A 22,208-nucleotide genomic window follows, 5' to 3' on the forward strand; every position below is an offset into this window, starting at 1 on the left:
ATCCTTTCAGGATTATAAAGACGGGGGTATGTAGGAAAAGGAAAGCTAAATTGTTGAAAAATTAGACTATGTAAAAATGTTTGATGTGCGGAATGTGATCACATTCTCAGTTTACATGTATCTGTTCTGTAATTGATGCTATGTTTAACTCTGTTGATGTAAACCATTTCTAAAAAGTTACGTCTATGTTTGTTTTGTTCTGTGTGTAATATTTTTGGATTGTTGAAGTCGAAATTGTGTTTGTGTTCAAAATGGTGGGTAGGGAGTGCTGTAGGATTTTGCTTGGGTTTTTTGCCATCATAGATATGTTGCTTCAGTCTTTCGTCTAGATATTGGGATGTAAGAATGGCACAATTACACAGAAAACCAAACTCTTTCAGTGAGTAGAAAAACTTTGATAGAATATAAAAAATATTTTTTTCTTTGTATAAATTCACTTTTTTCCACATCCTGTATGTATTTGTTAAATTTAAACAATGTTTGTAAATCCCAGACCCTGAAGATGATCTCAATAAAGAACGTTGGCACGATGAAGAAAATGTTTTTCTGAAACCTACATCACATCAGACCGATGTGACATTTCTGAATAATAATCATCCCAACCTTAATCGAATCCAATCCCTCCAATTTAAAATTCTCAGAACAATAGGCAATGCTTCTTTTTATCTTTACGATCCATCCAAACCGATCTAAATGTTCCACTTGTTACTCATCTAGCTCAATCCAGCTATTCACATATGCGGTTTCATTGGAAATTATCCTGTCACCCGAACTCTTTTGTCAAATTATTATTACCTAATAATCCTCACAGGAGACTAAAGCATCGGTGGCCTAGGTGCCACTGGACAACCTCAATACTTGATACCGATATCCTAGGATAGAGCCCATCTTCCTCATCATGTTGATGTAATAACGGCTTCTATCACTGGATGATTTGTGTTCATGTTATTGTTTGTATTTTATACTACATGTTTTACTTGTACGGAAAATGCAGAGAAGTTTGCAAAATTCCATAGCCTGATAAGAAAAAAAAATTTAATTATATTTTGAAAATTATAGCATCGATAAACGGCCAATTTTCCCCAATAGAAAAGGTTTCGATCATGCTGTTAAAGCATCAAAACTATTCCGTCTACCAATTAATCGAAAAAATTATAAATTACCAACGTAAAAAAATTACTAATATCGATAATAATATAAGTCGACGAAGTACCACAAACAAGTCAAAGGATGAAAAAAGCGGATTTCAGCTTCACTGGGCTGTCCAAAAGAAATGTTTTGGGTCACTGGGTACGAGTTGCTTATATGCTGCCATTCTTATATTTCATCTACCCTCACTACACAGGAAATTGTATATAAGGACAAAACGAGTCCGCTGAGATGGCGTAAAAAAGAAAATCTGAAGGTTCATAAAATACAAAGATCGTTTATCAAAAGCATTTGGCTTCTCATACGTCGAGTATACTTCTTGTGTTAAAATATAATATATATCACAGCTGATTGACCAGGCCGAAAAATTAAATCGACGTTATACTCAGAAATATTTTCTGATTTTAGTGCGTTTTAAAAGCCTAGACAATTTATTTGTATAGCCCGGCAATCATTTAGATAGTAAAAGACGATATTCTTTACATATTTTTTTCAAGTACAGTATAAGTTTATCTGTACTTGAGGAAAGAAGTAAGATTATATTATGTAGAACTTCACTAGTTTTCGTGGTTCGCTTGACCAATTAATATCTTTCAATTAATTAAGGTTTTTAGTTGAGATAAAAAGTCAGTGTCACGAGCGGGATTCGAACCACGACCTTGGCTAGATACGCCGCTGCTATACCAATTGAGCTATCGTGACCTCGATCCACTCGGACACTAACTTCCCCACTAATCTTACTTACTATCTAACTTACCCACGATCTCGTTAGTCAAGTATACTTAATTTTAACTTATTAAATTCACTACTTTTCGCTGTCCGCTTGATCAACTAATATCATTCAATTAATTAAGGTTTTTTTAAATTGAGATAAAAAAGTCCCATTCAAATTCAAAAGGTGGGGTTAAGATGGGAAGTTAGTGTCCGAGTGGATCGAAGTCACGATAGCTCAAGTGGTAGAGCAGCGGCGTATCTAGCCAAGGTCGTGGGTTCGAATCCCGCTCGTGTCACTGACTTTTTTATCTTAACTAAAAACCTTCGTTAATTGAAAAAAAATTATGTAGAACGATAAGCAAACATAGAAATTAATTTTATCTCAACCAAGACCTTCAATAAAATGAATAATTAACAGAAATAATTAATACGTTCAATTATAACCATGATAATAACTATCTAATAAGAATCATATATAAAAAGTACTATGATAAAAAAGCGATAAAATAAAACAACAATAAAAAACACCACTTCAAACCATACAATGTTCAATTGAATTAATTTTACGATCGATTTGATATAAAATGTAAAATTAAAACACAACATTATAACTTGTTGTTTACCTTTATAGAGTGTTACTAGTCCTTTTAAACTCTTTGGACTAAAAATAAAGAAAATCAGTTCAATTTCATCCTTGCCAGAGCCAAATTTTGAGTTAATTTATTAGTTTTTTGGTAATTATTCTCTTGCGTTGATACTATAAATTGGAATAAAAAATTAATGATTAATTTTTAAAAGATCTCGCCGGGAAGATGCTTGGGCCAACTATGGACTGTCCGTTACATAGCCAAAATCCTGGGTGTAGCGCGCTATAACATCCACGATGGTCTACAGCGATTTAGGGCTACCGGAAGTCTCGTTCTCAGCTCTAAAACAGTCATCAGAATCGTAAGACCTTAGTCTCTCTCTAGGACTGGAGAGGCATCGAGTAGAAAGGTCTATTCGCAATCAGCATCTCGCTTGGATACTTGAGAAATTGGAGGATGTTCTGTTCGCAGTTGAATGCCGGTTTGGTTCATGGCAATCAGATGACCGGGACCGTGTGACATAAACGGATTGAATCATTCTTTATGCCTATTACTCTCTAAAAAAGAAAAACATATAAATATGTTTTAACTAATATATCCACATTTGTTATTAGAGAGTCTATTGTTAATGAAACCCCTAACAATATAACTGATTTCGTTCGTTGAAGGTACTACGTTTACATCGCCAGCAAATGTTGATGGCTGTATTTTCACTAGCAGAAATATTTTTGTGGCAGAGTGTAATCAAAACCTGCCTGGCAAATGATAAGTCGATGGGGGAAAAACGCAAACAGAAAGCGAGAAATAAATACTGAAATAATTTTAAATAACAAAATTCATAAAATGACAAAAGTTCAAAAAACCTGGGCTATACGCCATAAATTAAAAATTTACTACCCCTCAAAATAATTAAAAATTATTTTAATATAAATTTTCTGATCTTGGCTCCTCGTTCGCGCCTGAAATAATTGCGATACAGTTTCGCCGGACTTGACTGTGTTGCAGGTTTAGTATGTCCGGGCGCCGTTTTCGTATACGGATAACAAATTTGCCCTTAATTAATAAAATGGTTTTGTCCTAACTAAACATCTTTGGTCCGTCTATTCTCGCTCTTTTTTTAAAAAAATGTAGTTTTCAATATAGTGAAGGTGTATAATAAATCCTTTGCAATCAATCACAAACATTAAAGATGTTCTTCCGATTAGCTGGGGTATCATTCGCTCGATTTATTCGTTTTAATGTGATAAAACCTCATTTAGCTCAAGTTGTCACCCATTGTTTGGAGGACGTAGGGATTGCCACAACGATTTGTCCAGTACGATCTTCTGACATGAATCCCATAGAATACTTATGAAACATGATAAAGAAAAGGCCTAGACATCCATCGCCGCCTCCACCAAACGTCGAACAGCTTCAAACCGCTCTTGCTGAAGAATGGAATTATGTTTCTCAAGACAAAATACCCCAAAATTGGCCTAATTTAGCTTTTGTTTTGGATAAAATCAGATACAGGACAGCCTAGAGTGTATATATTTAAAATAATATTTCTGTTACATTATAAAAACCTAATTTTGAGGAAGTCATAGTTCAAGTGGTAGAGCAGCGGCGTATTTAGCCGAAGATACTGGGTTCGAATCCAGCTCGCGTCACTGACTTTTTTATCAGTGCAAATGCCTTAATTAGATTAATTAATTGAAAATAATTTATTTGGTCAATCGGACCACGAAACCTAATAGAGCTAACATTAAAGGCAAGCTCTCTTGATAAAAAAAGACATAAGATCAAATTTTTCACATTTCCGTATATAAAAAGGCAAAGAACGTCACCATTCGTTAAATAAAATAAAGAAAGACGATTAATTTGATCAAGAGGGCACAGTCCATAAAAGGAAGAAAAAAACTGTGGCCCTTACGTCATGATAAATGGAATTTGGGGGAAGTCGTTGAAGAACTGGCATGAGAGGGAGAGGCATAATGAGCTAGAATTATCATACAAGTAGGCTCGGGTGATGGGAAGGAGGATATACACGGACCAAGTGAGACGGTAGCCCTTTGCATTTACTTATTTACTTTCTACCTTAGATTTCCCTTTTCTGCCGGGCGGACCCACGGAATGTGGCCGCCAATTTACCCCGGGCAAATGTAAATCAACTGCCTGGTGAACCGTCGAGAAATACCAATGAGTGCCAAATAACTTGGAATGTTTTCTTTTCCATCGAATTTTAATAATTATAACACGACATTTACAATTTGAATAAATAATTTTATTAACATCACAAGGTTATATTCATGCTTGGTTAACAAATATTTTTGTTGTATACAACTAACATTTAAACATTGCAGGCCTTAGCTGCATGCAAGAAAAAATATAAAATCCGACTTCTTTAAAATAGTTTATAAATGTCAAACCAAAATTTATTATGTTAATTTAATATGTATAATAGAAAGGGGGAAAATATTGTTATTTAAAAGGTGATGTGGATGAATGGAATTTATATCCAATTACATCAAGAAATATCGAGTAAAGTGAAAGGATGTAATTTATTAGCGTGAATGAAGGGCTTATCCCGAATTATCCGAAGAAATATCGAGTACTCAATGGTAAAGTGAATAAATGTAATTTATCAGCGTGAATGATGGAGTTTATCTTCAATTACCCCAAGGAATATCGAGCACTATGTGGTAGTGTGAATGGATGTAATTTATTAGTGTGGATGAAGGGCTTATCCCCAATTACTCCAATGAAAAATCAAGTACTCTCTGGTAAATTGAATGGATGCAATTTATTAGCGTGAATGAAAAGCTTCGCCCCAATTTCTCCAAGGCAAAATCAAGTACTCTCTAGTAAAGTGAATGGATGTAATTTATTAGCGTGAATGAAAGGCTTATCCCCAATTACTCCAAGGACTATCGACTCTTTGCTAAAGTGAATGGATGTAATTTATTAGCGCGAATGATAGGCTTATCCCCAATTACTCCAAGGAATGTCGACTCTCTGGTAAAGTGAATGAATGTGTGAAAGTTATTTATCAGCGTGAATGACGGAATTTATCCTCAATTACCCCGAGGAATATCTAGTACTCTATGATAAAGTGAATGGATGTAATTTATTAGCGTGAATGAAGGGCTTATCCCCAATTACTACAAGGAATATGGACTCTCTGGTAAAGTGAATGGATGTAATTTATTAGCGTGAATGAACGGCTTATCCCCAATTACTCCAAGGAATATCGACTCTTTGGTAAAGTAAATGGATGTAATTTATTAGCGTGAATGAAAAGCTTATCCCCAATTACTTCAAGGCAAAATCAAGAACTCTCTAGTAAGGTGAATGGATGTAATTGATTAGCGTGAATGAAGGGCTTATCCCCAATTACTACAAGGAATATCGACTCTCTGGTAAAGTAAATGGATGTAATTTATTAGCGTGAATGAAAAGCTTATCCCCAATTGCTCCAAGGAATATCGACTCTCTGGTAAAATGAATGGATGTAAATGATTAGTTATTCAGAAATCGTGAGATGCGGTCTAAATTATTAGTAAATTACGTGAATTATTAGGGTGAATGAAGGCCTTATCCCCAATTATCCCAAGAAATATCGAGTACTCAATGGTAAAGTGAATGAATGTAATTTATCAGCGTGAATGACGGAGTTTATCTTCAATTACCCCAAGGAATATCGAGCACTATGTGGTAGTGTGAATGGATGTAATTTATTAGCGTGGATGAAAGGCTTATCCTCAATTAATCCAAGGAATATCGAATACTCTATGGTAAAGTTAATGGAAGTAATTTATCTGCGTGAATGTTGTAATTCATTCCCAAAGTAATATGCCGAAACTGTCCTTAAAATTAAACAACATCAATACCTCTAGAGTCGAACCCTTCAATATTCAAAAATAGAAATCTACTATGTATTTTTCAGATTTAGAAAATTCGACAACAATTTGTGTACCTTTATTAGAAGAGGAAACTGCAAACAATAATTGTTGGCTTGTCAGGATTTATTACGGGGAGAAGGAAAACAATACTTAGAGGTAATTGAGTATTCTATGTCAACATTTCTCTTTTAGAGATCGTTATTAGTTACCTGAAGAAGAAGCCTTTCGTCTGCCCAGATGACTGCTTTCTTCCAGTCTATCACCTGAGAGAACGGCAAGGCCCATCCGTTTGACAGCAAAACAGGAATACAACCTGCCTGGAGAGCTTCCAAAAACCTGAAAGAGCCAAGGCGTCTACCTCTCGGAACCAAACACAGCGTTGAATTATGAAGGAGGACTTCATAGTCGTATCTGAAAAAAAAGAAGAAAAAGTAATTTAAATATTTTCTTACATAAACAATATAACAGTCAATTTATCAATTCAATGTTATTTTATTCCTGTTTTTGGAGAAAAAGAAAAACCGTTTGAGAAAAAATGGACCGACTTGAATGATGAAGATTGCTGGCTATTAGCGAGATAATCCCAGCGACCAGGTGGAAGAAAAAGCCGTGAATAAGGCGAAAAGATTACAGCCACATCTCTTGTTTCGTCCCTAGAATTGGGCATTACTCAACAATTACACCCTTGTGGGATCACATCTCTAATTTAGATTCAACGCAGCATTAAAACAAACTAGTTTTGTCTTCGGGAACACTTAATCTGCACACAAAATCCTTGGTGAAATCAAATCCCCTCTTTATACAAAAGTACAGGGATAGATTTATCGCGTTGTTATTATTAGTTCATTATTTCCACTATAATCTTTACTTTATAATGTACCATGACTTGAATTATTAACAAAAAAGAGATTAATTTTTCGCTCATATATAAATTAGACGTGTTGAAAGGTGGTCGAGTTATATTTAACCTACTCAATAGGAGAAAAGTACGACTTGCCGCATACAATCTTTTCTTTCGTAAAAACTATCTGTTATTCTATTATTTTCTTTCGAAAAAGTTCAAATTACGGTTACAGGAATTGCGAAAAGGGGATTTATTCAAGAGGAAAATACGGCCCATGTATAGATGCTACAGAACCTGTCACTTCCAGCCTATGTACGTTACAAAGAATTACCAGCATGCCTCGAGAGTCACCCATCCCGGGTGCTAGCAGTCCGGGGTCAGACATCGGTCTCATCCGTCCAGGAGTTGAGGCTGGGCTTCAGGTCGAGTTGGTCCCCCCAACGCAATCAATCTCCAAATCCACACCCATTCATTTTCAATCATTCTTAAATACATTCTTTCCTATTTAAATACCATTTATTTATGGAATACTAGATATTCCACTATCACTCTTTATCACATATGTAGACAACCATCCTTAAAATATTGTTCGATTGATGTGCGATATTTTTATTCTACAACTCTTTCATGCGTATAAATATTCTCACGAAGCACTTAAAACATCTATCGCCAAATTTAGTATTTATACAACTTTCAATTAATTACGGTTTTTAATTGAGATAAAAAGTCAGTGTCATGAGCGGGATTCGAACCCACGACCTTCGATCCACTCGGACACTAACTTCCCATCTTAACCCCACCTTTTGAATTTGAATGTGACTTTTTTTATCTCAATTAAAAAAACCTTAATTAATTGAAAGATATTAATTGGTCAAGCGGACCACGAAAACTAGGAAATTTTAATAAGTTAAAATGAAGTATACCATCACTAAACCTCCCCGTGGCCATTTCATTTGTCGCGCGGGAATCAAATAGATTACAGGACATTTGAAAAATGGCGAAAAGGAGGGAAAATTCAAAAGGTGGGGTTGAGCTGGGACGTTAGTGTCCGAGTGGATCGATGTCACGACAGCTCAAGTGGTAGAGCAGCGGCGTATCTAGCCGAAGATCGTGGGTTCGAATCTCGCTCGTGACACTGACTTTTTATATCAATTAAAACCTTAATTAATTGAAAGATATGAATTGGTCAAGCGAACCACGAAAACTAGCGAATATATATGCAACAATAGAATTATCTGCAATAAAGAAAAGATCTACATAAACAGAATTACTCCAGTTTCCTCCAGAAATCTGTTCCAGAAAACTCAGAAAGGATGGTATAGTTCTCGATATTCCTCCATCATCTACACCTATTATGTAACCACCTAATTGAGAGGCAATATTCCGCCATCGACACTCTCACCCTACAAGTCACGCTAGTAAATACATTCTTTTTCAATACACCCTAGAAAAAGAAAAATTATTATTACTATTTATTTACTAGAAAAAACTCTATTTCGAGTGGCATTCCTGCACGCTCTCTATATATAATTATTAATTAATAAATATAATATAACTATAATTCCGCCCTTCGATTAGTTGGGACACATCGAGCAATCTTTCTCTACATGCCGGACACATATGCGCACTTTGTCCCAAAAATAAGAAACCTCGCATGGCTTATCGCGTGAGAATGGTACCTCTTTTATTAGTCAGATCCTAAGAAAGCTAAAAACAAGAAAAGAAAGCTAAAGTTTCCCAACCCAGAAACCTTTCAATAAAGAATAAAAGAAAATGACTTGAATTGGAAATTATCTGAAACATAGTTAGTTACCAACCTACTCCCTCCAAAAATGATATTGTCTTTCCGCACGGTGGTTTAAGAAGGGGCTTAATTAACAACAAATTAAAAACAATAATTATCGGGACGCCACGAACACCCCGTGGAATCGTAATTCAATTTCATAGGTAAATAAGTGTTCATAAATTCTGATGATTGTTACTGGGACAAAGCCTCGCGTATGGGCATTTAGTTTGTCGTTTAATGTAAACGGAGTGAGCAAACAAACCGCGTCGCCCCACTTTTGTCCTCATAACGGAGAGAAAACCAAAGAGTTAACAGGACCGTAGAATCGGCTTCAATAAATGCTTAAACGGCTCAGCTATCCTAACTGTCATAACTTAACGAGCCTACGCATGACCTGATTCAATTTGAAATAATATTGTCGCATCCGTGTATTAAATTATATGCATATTAAATGCAATGATATTGACATATGTTTATTTTAATTAATATCCAAACTGATGCACTATACCAGAGTGGTTATGAGTAGAGAGCATACACATACTCGATATTTCTCGGGTTAATTGGGGATAAACCCCGCCATTCATGCTAATAAATACATTTGTGCCAACAAATAACACAATTCACATACAATGATCTATACATCAAAAAAATATTTATGGCCGAGAGATATTGGCTCTCCCTCTCACTTTCTCTCTCTCTCTCACTCTCTCTCTTTAATTTTAAAGTACATTGGATATGTTGTTTTGCCCAATGTGTTATCTGTTTTTTATTAAATTTCAAAATTGATCGACGTCATTGTCTTGTTCAAAATGAACCTTCTTTTGGGTAGTTTCCCCTTAATTAATTCCGTCAGTTTCTTTTTTATTTTCTAATGTTATAAAAATATTTGCCTACATATATAATGGGAAAATATCAAAAGAAGGTTCATTTTGAACAATATAATGACGTCGATCAATTTTGAAATTTAACAAAAAACAAATTACGCATTGGGAAAAACAAAACATCCAGTTTACTTCAAAGTTAATCGAAACACATTCAGACGACAGATCGATATAGTTTTTATTCTTTTTATTTCAGAGTTTCTTTTCTAAAGGGGAAAGGAATTATAGGAAAATCTTTTTTTTCTGGGATTTTTCTGATACTTCAACATCGGAAATGTCAAATTAAAGTTATCCACTAGCAGATTCTCGTAAATTAATTGAATAATTCTTTATGCTTAGGTTAATGACTAGATTGTCTAATCATATGAGATGATTTGACCAAATCCTACACGTATTTGTTAAATTTAAACAATGTTTGTAAATCCCAGGCTCTGAAGATGATCTCAATAAAGATCGAAACGTTGGCACGTTAAAGGAAATGTTTTTCTGAAACCTACATCACACGATTTCCGAACAATCAACCACTAACGGTCACTAATCACTTCACAAATACATAGAAATTTGTTATTAGAGAGACTACTGTTAATGCAACTTCGAACAATATAACTGATTTCGTACGTTGAAGGTACTACTTTTACATCACCAGCAAATGTTGATGGCTGTATTTTCACTGGCAGAAATAATTTTGTGGCAGACTGTAATCAAAACCTGCCTGGGAAATGATAAGTGGATGCGAAAAAACGCAAACAGAAAGCGAGAAATAAATACAGAAAGAATTTTTAAAATCAATGTTCATAAAATGACAACAGTTTAAAAAACGTGGGCACTATGCCATAAGTTAAAATTTTTGCATGTCTCTCAAAATAATTTAAAATGATTTTAATATAAATTTTCTGATAATGCTCGTCGTCCGCGCCTGAAATAATGGCGATACAGTTTCGCCGGACCTGACTGTGTTACAGGTTTAGTATGTCGGAGCCCCGTTTTCGTATACGGATAACAAATTTGCCCTTAATTAATAAAATGGTTTTTATCTATTTTACATTCCATTTATAATAAATAAACTTGTAATTAATTTTTTTATTGGTATTCTGTGATGAAGAGCTCGAACCAAACGGATCGACAATCGATGACGCCTCAACGACTCTTCACTTGTTGGATGAGCGAAAATAGCTACCTAAACAACATATTTTTTATAAACAGCGATTACCAATAAATTTTTAAAAATGCATTAAAATTAATATAAATGTATTTATTGGGGGTCGAGTTTTTACTTAATCACCTTGGTTCATCTTGTCTAACTCTAGCGATAAAAATGCCATTTATTTAAACGATTATGACCACGTAAAATTTTTTTTGTATTTTAACCATTTCTTTGGTAATAACTAGGAAACAATTGTTCCTCTGCTGTATAATCTTGATTTTTTGTAATATCATGTGGATTAGTAGGACAGAGGTTTAATACAGAAAGAATTTTTAACATCAAAATTCATAAAATGACAACAGTTTAAATAGCCTGGGCACTATGCCATAAGTTAAAATTTTTGCATGTCCCTCAAAATAATTTAAAATGAGTTTAATATAATTTTTCTGAGCATGGCTCGTCGTTCGCGCCTGACATAATTGCGATACAGTTTCGCCGGACCTGACTGTGTTGCAGGTTTAGTATGATGGAGCGCCGTTTTCGTAAACGGATAATAAATTTGCCCTCAATTATTAAAATGGTTTTGTCCTAACTAAACATCTCTGGTCCGTCTATTCTCGCTCTTTTTAAAAAAATGTAGTTTTCAATGTAGTGAAGGTGTATAATAAATCCTTTACAATCAATCACAAACATTAAAATCATATTTTGATAGAATGATCCTTTATTGTAACCCCTTCATTTATGATTCGTTATAATCTTTTTTACTAAATTATTAAATTTATTCGTAAATCAGATGACTCACATCACGATGGCCAGCATACAGCGTAGAGAGGAAATCACGAGTTCTTTAAACTTGATCATTCGAATAAATTCAAATAAAACCTCACAATAACACCTTTTGAGTAATTAATTGTAATAAAATATAACCTATAAAATATTTATATCAAAATGGCCAGGAGAGTGTAAGGAATTTTTAAGGTAATAAAAAGAATTTTATTTTAAAAATTTAAGGGTAAACTCTTCACATAAAAACTGGATTTATAAAATTTTCCTTTAAAGTTAAATATTCAGAAACTGATAAAATAAGAAGAGTGGAGTCAATAGACCTAACACTTAAGACACTGAAACCACCATTAAATTTTCATTTTTATCAAGCATTTTCCGGTCAATGTACATTCGCCATCGATGGTTGTTTAACTAGCCTCAAAGCCATTATTGCTGTTTGGAGAGTGAAAAACAAAATTGCCACGCCGTATTTTTCCTTGATAAAATTGATGGTTTTTAAAACAATTATTTTAAGAGACATTCACTATATTTAATTGATCAACTTCCATTAAATCAGAGACTGAAACAGCAAGGTTTTCCGAGGAATTAGACCTAGGAGACTAATTAGAAACACAAAACTAAGCTTTTATGTATATGACTGAATAGTTATGTACATGACTATGTATATGTATATGAATCATTCTCATTAATATATTAACTAACGAACTCGAAATAAGTTCACCCAAAGCAACGGGTTATTATTTTAATTAATTAATCGCTCAATGCAAGGAACCGTCTGACATTATTTGGTACGTCATCGACAGGTTTTCCACATAAATATGGTCAATCACGTATGACCTCTGAACCGAGAGGGAATTATCCTCCTTTGTATATGTACAGTGCACATTTAATGTTGGAAAACGCTTTCTGAAATTTGCTCGTTCATAACAAAAAGTTACCCCGAGCATTTCATGCAACGTTGCATTGCAGGCTGGGCGCGTATAGTCCAGTCCATCACTGAAGACGGCGCAATGGTGAAACGCGTTTGAGTAATTCAACAAAACCGCGCGTAAAGACGGACCCAATAAATGACCCTATGCCAGTTCAGCATAAATTATGTAAAAATAAATGATATTTTGAAAAACCGCATCAAAACATTTTTGTACATGTTCTCATGAAAATCTGCAAACTATTTTCCGCCCTTTTTACATGTTATTTTTAAACGAATTACCCTGAATATAATACTTTTAATTTATATTTTTCTCTATATTTTAAGACTCTTTCTACTCATCTACTGATTACTTTTCCCTCAAGTAAATTAGATATATCTGACTTATATGATTGAAGATATTATTAGTTATTTATATATGTATAAAAAATTCTTCTTTGTTTATCCTATCCGTTAACCAATATTGGTTGGTCATCATGATCGTCTACAGTAGCTCTAAAGAGGAGACCAGTTTTTGGTTGAATTATTGTCTCATGTTTATCACCCACGAAATTTTCATCCTTAAGACCTCTCTACATTCGATTTTTCTTTCTACAATAATAGTAAACCTTTCATATTTATGGATGACGTAGTACATGAAATACCCAAGTTTCCTTGTTTTTGCTGAGTGTTACTTTCTATTCTTTTGTGTATTCTTCGGAGTACATCCAAGTTTTGTTTTTTATTGTATTTTTAACATCGTCTAACATCTCCAATCCGTCGAGCTTTTTCATAGACTTATTTTGGTGTCCAAGCTTCGACACCATAGAGAAAAGTTGAGAAAACGTAGCATTTCAATAAACTAATCCGGAATCCCAGATCATGTTCGTGACTGCACACTCCCTTTTGTAAATTCCTTTTCTATCCTTCCTTTTATTCTTTAGTGCGGTCCCATAAATCATTGTACTGAAAGCATAGATGTATTATCTTTCGGACCCTCTCCAAGGTAACATCACGTATTTTTTGTGTACTTATCAAGTAGGCTGTGTAGTTTTTTTTTTTTTTTTTAACGGTATCATCTGCATATCGGATATATCTTATTGGTGTACAGCTCATATTTAAACCGCTCTCCGCATTCCTGAATGTGTTTACGGATTATACGTTAAATAGCAGCGGCAACAGGATTTACCCCAGGCTCACACCTCTATTGATTTCAATGCAATCCGATGTACAACCTTCTATCGTAACATTCGCTTCTTTCTTCCAGTAAGCCTTTACGTTATCATCCGTTTGGGCGTTTTTAAGAATTTCAATTGTTTTACTTTGTTGGAATTCAAAAGCCTTTTCGAAATCAATAAAACACAGAAATATCGTACCGTTGACATCCCTACACCTTTATATTATGACTTGGATGGAATACAAAGCTTTTCCAAATCAAAATTTGCAATTTGTTAATTTGGTTTTCGCGTTCGTCTATGGATAACCGTGGAATGGAATATTTTAGGACATGTCTCATTAAACTTATTGTCCGATAAACACAACATTTTTTGGAATTTACTGTCTTTAGCATTGTGACAAAAGGCAATTTCAACCAATCCAATGGAAGCTTTCATGTGTATGACGATTTTATTAAACATATTTGTCATTAACCCTTGACAGTTTGGTATAAAATAAAAAGTTAGATTCAGATATTTCATTATGTTGAACAAAAGACGAACGAGTGATTATTTAAAAATCCATTCATTAAATATGTATATTTCAATAAAAAGAAAATTGAGATGAAAAATTATTGTCACGGTTCGAATCTCGCTATTGACACTAATTTTGCATTGAATTAAAAACTAGATAAATCATTCCCAATATTTTCCCAGTCTTAATAAAATGTAAAGGTACGGGTTCGAATCCAACGGCCCGACATATAATTTTTTTTCATTAACATTGGCACCGCGAGGGTTCATATAACCTCGTAATTGCAATACCCTCATAAAAAAGTGAGAAGTTAAAAGAAAGAGAAACAAATTAAGTATAATAAATAGAAAAAAACGAAAGATATAGGGAAAGAAGAAATAGAAAAAATGAGATGTTAGAAGAGAGAGAAACAAATGAAGATTCATAAATAGAAAAAACGAAATATATAGAGAAAGAAGAAAAAGAAAAATGAGAGATTAGAAGAGAGAGAAAGAAATTAATTATAATAAATAGAAATAAAACGAAATGTATAGAGAAAGAAGAAAAAGAAAAGGTGAGAAATTAGAAAAGAGAGAAACAAATTAAGTATAATAAATAGTAAAAAACGAAATGTATAGAGAAAGAAGAAAAAGAAAAGGTGAAAAATTAGAAGAGAGAGAAACAAATTAAGTATAATAAATAGAAAAAATAGAAAAGTATAGATAAAGAAGAAAAAGAAAAGGTGAGAAATTAGAAAAAGTGAAACAAATTAATTATAATAAATAGAAAAAACGAAACATCTAGTGAAAGAAGAAAAAGAAAGGAAGATAGATACAAATGAAAAATCAAATGAATGGAGAAAGAAGAAACAATCTACAAGAGAAAAAACAAAAGAAAAAAAGAGAATGGATAAAGAAAGAAGTAAGATGAAGAAGAAAAAGAGGCCAAAATAAAATTAATGGTTTTATGGTTCGAGTGTTTGATGTTTAAGACTTTCCATTGTGTTTTGTGTTGAGGGAGAAAGTTAATCGGTTTCTAGCAGGTTGTACTTTTCCTACGTGAGTGGTTTATTCTTGAATCAAACTTTACTTATTTAATTCAACACTTTGTCAAGCTGAAGAACAATCTAGAATTCAACTTCAGCAGGCTAATGTCTGTTTTTTGTTTTTCTGTTAAACAATGTATACCAGCAAAGATAGAAATGTTAATAAAATAAGAACATCGTAAATATTGTTTATATTGATCACATCCATATATTAATGTAATAATCAACTAGGCTTGCTTTTATCTTTATATTTAGATTTGGACGTGTGTCAAAGGATCTTTTTGTTTTCTAAATCGGAATTACAAAGCAGCAACGTCTTCTGTAAATTTAACAAACTTCTTTTGATGTATTAAAAACAATGGTTATATTATTTTTGTGTGACACAATGTGTGTGCTAATACTTGTACTTGTTTCACCGGCTTCTTAAAATTCGCTTGCGTAATCGATATTACGGAGTGAAGCACCACTCGATTTGCTTAAAAGGCCGACGAACTTCTCGACTCTCTTATGACCGACTTTTCCTGTTTCTCCAGTCCATCCCCTAGGGTAAAAAAAGTTGGAAAATTGCCTTCGGGGAATAGTACAAATTTAGAAAAACAGCCATTACGTTAATTCATGTTGTGTAGTAATCAGAATATTTCATACTGAAAAATCTGCAAAAGTATGCAAAACAGACAAGTTTCATGAGCTTCCTGCATATCGCTCCAGCGCGAATGAAAGTTTTAATAAAAAAAGAACTTGTTTGGTCATGCAAAACGGGTTTCTTGGAATTAACATTAAACTTTAGCTGCAGTTTTTTAAATAAAATATTAAAACCAATAAAATTAGGAGTGTAGTAAATAGCTCGTTCCATCGATTTGACCATAAAAGCGACCAAATAGTCGAAATAAATTTGCAATTAGGACAAATACATAGGCCAGAAAGAGGGTAATATGCAAGGTGATTCCGACGGCGAAAGCTTACCCCTGAACATTATTAGAAAATACCAAGCTTTTACTGCATTGCGCTAGAGGATTTGTTTTAAGGATCGGATGTCGCAAAACGACGACCATCTTCTGATTATTTCAAGATACATAACAAATCCATTAGAGTTTTAGTCCTATTGACCAAATAACGGCTTTCAATTAATTAATCTTTATGTAAGGTATTGGTTGATATAAAAAAAATCAGTGTCACGAGCGGGATTCGAACCCACGACCTTCGGCTAAATACGCCGCTGTTGTACCACTTGAGCTATCGTGACTTCTATCCACTCGGACACCAACTTCCAATCTCATTTGAAAAATGGCAAAAAGGAGGGAAAATTCGAAAGGTGGGTTGAGATAGGAACATTACATAATTTGACATACATAACAAACCTGATAAAAAAAAAAAAAAAAACTTAACAGTAACCATCAGACTTTAAGAATAACAACAGAGGTCAAACAGACAAAGAGAACTAAAAACAATCGTTATCATTTCTTTTTGTAAAATTCACCGAATTTTTATGAAATTTTCTTTAAACCTTTTACCGTTAATTTAATTTTTAAGTGATTTATTTGAAAATGTTTTTTTTTCATTTATTACACTTTTTTGTAGTTTGTAGCAAAGTAGTTCCTTTGTCGGTCTGCAGGACAGTAGTGTCTTAAGTAGTAGAAAGTAGAAAAGTTCGGACTTTTATACGTTCTAGAATAAATTTGAATTTTTTTAAGACCCTATAAATTTCAAACTTTGCCCGAACTTAGCTGCGGATTATTTCTTTATCTCGAGTTACAACGTACCCAAGAGTTTCGAAACGTTAAGTCCTACCTCTAGATTTAGATAAGTAACAAGTAAAAAAGACTTTGCCAGAAAGTTGTAATACCGTTTTTTTTTAAATTTAATAGGGAGAGGGTAGAGTAAAAAATGCCAGAGGCGACGGGAATTGAACCCACGACTACTGGATCAACGACCAGCCACTGACTACTGTAGTCCCTTGCCTTATTTCTTCTTCTCTATTTCAATATTTATGTATTTCAATCAAAATTTTCTCCTCTCTAAACTCGAATCTTTTTACTTTTCCGCCAGCACCATCCGTTGGTTCCACTCCTACCTTACCAATCGCCACCAAGCTGTCTCCCTTCCCAATGGCCTTACCTCCTCCTTCCTCCCTCTAAAATCTGGGGTGCCCCAAGGCTCTATCATCTCTCCTATCCTTTTCTCCATTTATATCAATGATCTGCCCGACTCCATCCTGTCCTGTAACTATCACCTATATGCCGATGACTCCCAAATATACATATCCTTCCACCCTTCCGATCTTCACTCGGCCACTCTCAAGATCCAAAAAGACCGAAACTCCATCAACGAATGGGCCCATAAAAATTCCCTAGTCCAAATCCACCGCCATAATTATCGGGGCCAGGCAACTCCTCAATTCCCTCCCCAGCATCCCACCTCTCATGCTAAATAACCATCACATCCTCTTCTGCTCTTCGGTTAAAAACCTAGGAGTAGTCTTTGACCAAAACCTTTCCTGGCATTCTCACATTTCCCGAATTTCCAGCAATTCCATTGCCTCCCTCAGCCTGTTCGTCGGTCCTGGCTTCTCTTACCTTTCTCCACCCGCAAACTCCTTGTATCTTCCCTTGTACATCCCTTCTTCGATGATAGCTGTTTGGCATACGGTGGTCTCTCGGAGGGGGAGAACGCGCGATTGAAGCGTATTATGAATTGTTGCGTAAGATTTGTGTACGGCACCCCACGGGGATCCCAGGTGACGGGGTTGTATTCCCAACTTTCCTGGCTATTCCCCTCCTTCCGTGCACAGTATTTTCTAGGTTGCTTTCTTTTCCAGTCCATCCACACTCGTCGTCCTCCTTACATCATCCAATCCTTCCAATTCAACTCCTCACATCACACTCGTAACACCCGATCATCCCCAATCGACCTTATCCTTCCGCAACATACAACCCATAACTTCGAAAGATCATTTCTGATCCGAGCCCCTAAACTTTGTAACTCCCTTCTCCTTTCGATTCATCACGCTGCCTCCTTGTCTTCCTTTAAATCCCACCTGTATAATCACCTTCTCTCCCTCCAAGCAGAGACCTCAGGTTAACATTTGTTATTTTGTTTAATATTCTCGTAATTTTTTCTTCTGTCCTGCCTTATTGGTATACATTGTGCCAAGATTTCTATCTTTTTTATTTTTATTTTTAACTTCATAGAAGGCACTTCTTTTATTTATTTCATGTAAATTATTCTTAGGGGACACCGGTCCCAGAATAAAGTTATTTTTCTTCTTCTTCTTAAAATTTCACCAGATTTTTGGCAATCAGGGATGTCAAAAGAAGGACAATTTTTGCAATTTGAATTTGGTCAGAAAATTTCTCTCAATCGGAAAGTGCCGCTTTTTCTATTTAGTTTACCATTTTAGTTCACTTAACATTTATTTTTCTAAATTTAGCACGCTGACCCTGCAATGCAACGTTGCATGAAATGCCCCGAGTAACTTTTAATTTATCACGAATAAGTAAACTTTAGATAGCGCTTTCTGACAGAAAACGTGACCAGAGCCAGCTTTCATTTCAATTGATAAACTACGCTTATATGGCCTTTCGCCGATTGCGACTCGAGAATGCTAGGGATTCAATAAACTTCCAACTTGCCCTAGCTTCATCAATCAATAGATAAAATAAAAAGTGCGAAAAGATGACAAAACCTGTAACGCTTATGATGGTCTTCTCACGTTAAATACATTTTTAGAAAAGAAATGTTAACTAAAAGGACAGTGATTAGAATATCAGCCGTCAGGAAGGTCAAGTTCTGCCTGAAAAATGGAAAATAGCATTTAAATTGTGAAGTAGAATAAAATCATGTTAATAAACAAGAGCTTTTTATTTAAGAATTGATCAATAAGACTAGGAATAAGTTGAATACAATCCAATAAAGTTGAACGATCCTGAATCTCTTTTATCCCTTTGATGTATCTATAAAATAATGTTTGTTTTGCTTCATAAACATATTTAAGGGAAGCAATCCAACTTATTTGAAGGATAGGACTTGTTTTATAAATACATATTTTAATATTTGTGTTTGAGGGGGATTTTAAGCTAGATGAAAACTCATTAGAGTATGTTCCGCTAGGAAGAACGGGCTCGGCTGTATTTAATAAAATGGGACATCTCTGCATCCTTTGGACTCCGGGAATTCTTTTCGGTCTTTGATTATTTATGAGGATTCATATCGTGTTGAACATCTTGTTGGAATTTTATAAAAATAGCTGACCAATATTCAAAAGACAAATATGTTTTAGTAGTCAGATGAGTAGAGGTTGCAGATAGTTGAAAATCGTGAAGGCTTTGTCTTATATGGCTTCCGTTTGGCTATATTTTATACCTAATTAGATAATTCCAGCACCAGGCAGCAACAGACGAACTGTGGTTTGATGCAAAACATTTCTTGTAAGGTACAAATTTTCCCACACTTTCTGGAATATTGAGTTATTTAAAAGAACCAAATTAAACAATAAAACAGTTTTCATATAAGTCCAGAAGCTTTAAAAATGATTAGAATTGCAAATTACGCTGCCTTCCACAATTTATTGAGTTTCTTAATCACGTCATTAATCTAAAAGTTTCAATGTGGTTTTTATTATTTATGAATAATTTATTGAAATAAAAGGGACTCCTCGAATATACAAATTATTGAGCAAATTAGCCCTTCTCTTTATATTTTAAAAACAGTAAATTCACCGTATTTTTAAACGAATTAACTTTCCTTTAACGCATAAAATTCACTAGTTTTTGTGGTCCCCATGATTAACCAATATCATTCAATTAATTAAGGTTTTTAGTTGAGAAAAAAAGTCAGTGTCACGAGCGGGATTCGAACCTACGACCTTCGGCTTGATACGCCGCTACTCTACCTCGATCCACTCGGACACTAACTTCATCTTCTCAACTTAACCTTCACTAAAGCTTTCCGTGGTCATTTCATTTGTCGCCGAGAATCGAATCTTGATTACACGACATTTGAAAAATGGCAAAAAGGTGGGAAAATTCAAAAGGTGGGGGTGAGATGGAAAGTTGGTGCCCGAGTGGATCCAAGTCACGATAGCTCAGGTGGTAGAGTAGCGGCATATCAAGCCGAAGGTCGTGGGTTCGAATCCCGTTCGTGACACTGACTTTTTTATCTTATGACAGTGCAATTCATAAGGGCCGCCCAAAGCCCTTCCACAAGCGACTAGAAGGAGGAGGAAGGAGTCTTCAACAAGAAGAGGCCTGTTGGTTTTGAGCTGAACGAGAGACGAGACGTGGCAATTCGTTCTTTTTGGGTAAAAAAGCAGCAAGGATCAACCATCTTCACACAAGCGAGAATCGGGACTGCAATTATAAAGGCCGCCCTAAGTCCTTACATCAAGCGAGAATCGGGACTGCAATTATTAAGGCCGCCTTAAGTCCTTACACAAGCGAGAATCGTGACGCAAGTTTTTTTTATAATTTTAATTTGTTTTTCGTAAAAAAAAAAAGGATTTTTTTAATCATTTAGTTTACAACGAAGAGTAATTTTTGTTTGTTTGGTTAAACTTCACAAAGTCGGTATTGCAACTTGTTTATTTCATTTTATTGATAATCATAATAATAATTAGTCTCGTAAGAATTGCTTCTGTTTTTTAATTTAAAATAAGATTATAATAATCAATCTGTTTCTTTAAAAAAAAAAAAAAATTGTCAATTCCAAACTTCGACCTTAATTTCAAATTTTTGTAAATTTCTCAATATAAGAATTGTTTCCTTTTTAATATTCTTTTGTTTATCATTCGTTCATTTGTCTAAACAAGGAAAGATCCACTCCCTCGGGGAAGGTCCAAATAGTAACGCTATAATCTCAACTAAAAACCTTCATTAATTGAATTCCTTTAACGGTTGTTTAGATTGGTTATATTTGAAAAGAAAATGGATCTTTAGTTCTTCTCACTCTCTCTCTTATTCAGTCACTCAGTAACTCTCTTTAACTCACATTCTTTCTCTCTCACTCCAAATTTTTCACTCTCTCCTTTCTAACATTTTATCGCTCATTCACTTTCTCGCTCACTCTCCCTCTCTGTCTTCTTCTCTCTGACTTACTCGCTATTTTTCCCCTTTTTTAAACACTTTCTCACATTAATATTCTCTCACTTTCTCTAACTAACACACTTTCTCTCTTTCTCCCTCCCTCTTCGACTCTTTTGATTCCTCCTCCTCACATCCTTCCTCAAGCTTTCTTACTCACTTTGCTCATATTCTCCGATTTACTTCACGCGTTTTCCCCCCACTTTTTGTTTTACACTTTTCTTACAAATTCATGCTCCCTCCCTCCCTCCTTGTACCACTCTCTCTCTCTTCCTCCCACTAGTGTGTATGCTTGTACAAATTTATTTTATTTACATCCTTGTACACTTAAGAAAAAAGATCGCTTTGTCTGCTGATCTTCAGTTTCTTATTCCTACAAGCTTACGCAGAATACTGTTCTTTTATAAGAAATAAAACTATCCAATTGTACACAAAATTTGGGTAATGTTGATTACATTATCTTGATCGTGGTCCTGCTGTCTTTTGACTCTTGTGGTAGATCGAAGTACATTATTCATCAGTTTACAGAGATCCTTGTGAAATTATTCAAGGACCGACTGCGAATTCGGGCCGGGATCACAAAGTTATTAAAAACTCGCAGGATCTCATAGAGTTTAAATTCATATTTCCATTTAATTTTTTTCACAAAATATCCTATCGTGTTAGGGCTTATTTTTAAAGATTGGAAAACCTCAGTTTTTATAATTATTTATTAATTTTTTGCATAGGTTAATTAGGATTT

At 34.5% G+C, this 22,208-nt stretch overlaps 1 protein-coding gene across 1 annotated transcript in view; it reads right to left on the reverse strand.

Annotated features, from left to right (window-relative positions):
• Nucleotides 1–22,208, reverse strand: part of LOC106674189 (exostosin-1) — a 300,933-nt gene that overhangs the window by 20,915 nt on the left and 257,810 nt on the right. Inside the window, exon 3 of the mRNA XM_014406774.1 lies at nucleotides 6,541–6,742. Coding sequence (XP_014262260.1) covers nucleotides 6,541–6,742 — 202 coding nt within the window. The remainder of the gene's footprint in view (nucleotides 1–6,540; nucleotides 6,743–22,208) is intronic.

The sequence above is a fragment of the Cimex lectularius genome, unplaced genomic scaffold (genome assembly GCF_000648675.2).
Source record: "Cimex lectularius strain Harlan isolate CLEC.00 unplaced genomic scaffold, Clec_2.1 scaffold91, whole genome shotgun sequence".
Lineage (NCBI taxonomy): Eukaryota > Metazoa > Arthropoda > Insecta > Hemiptera > Cimicidae > Cimex > Cimex lectularius.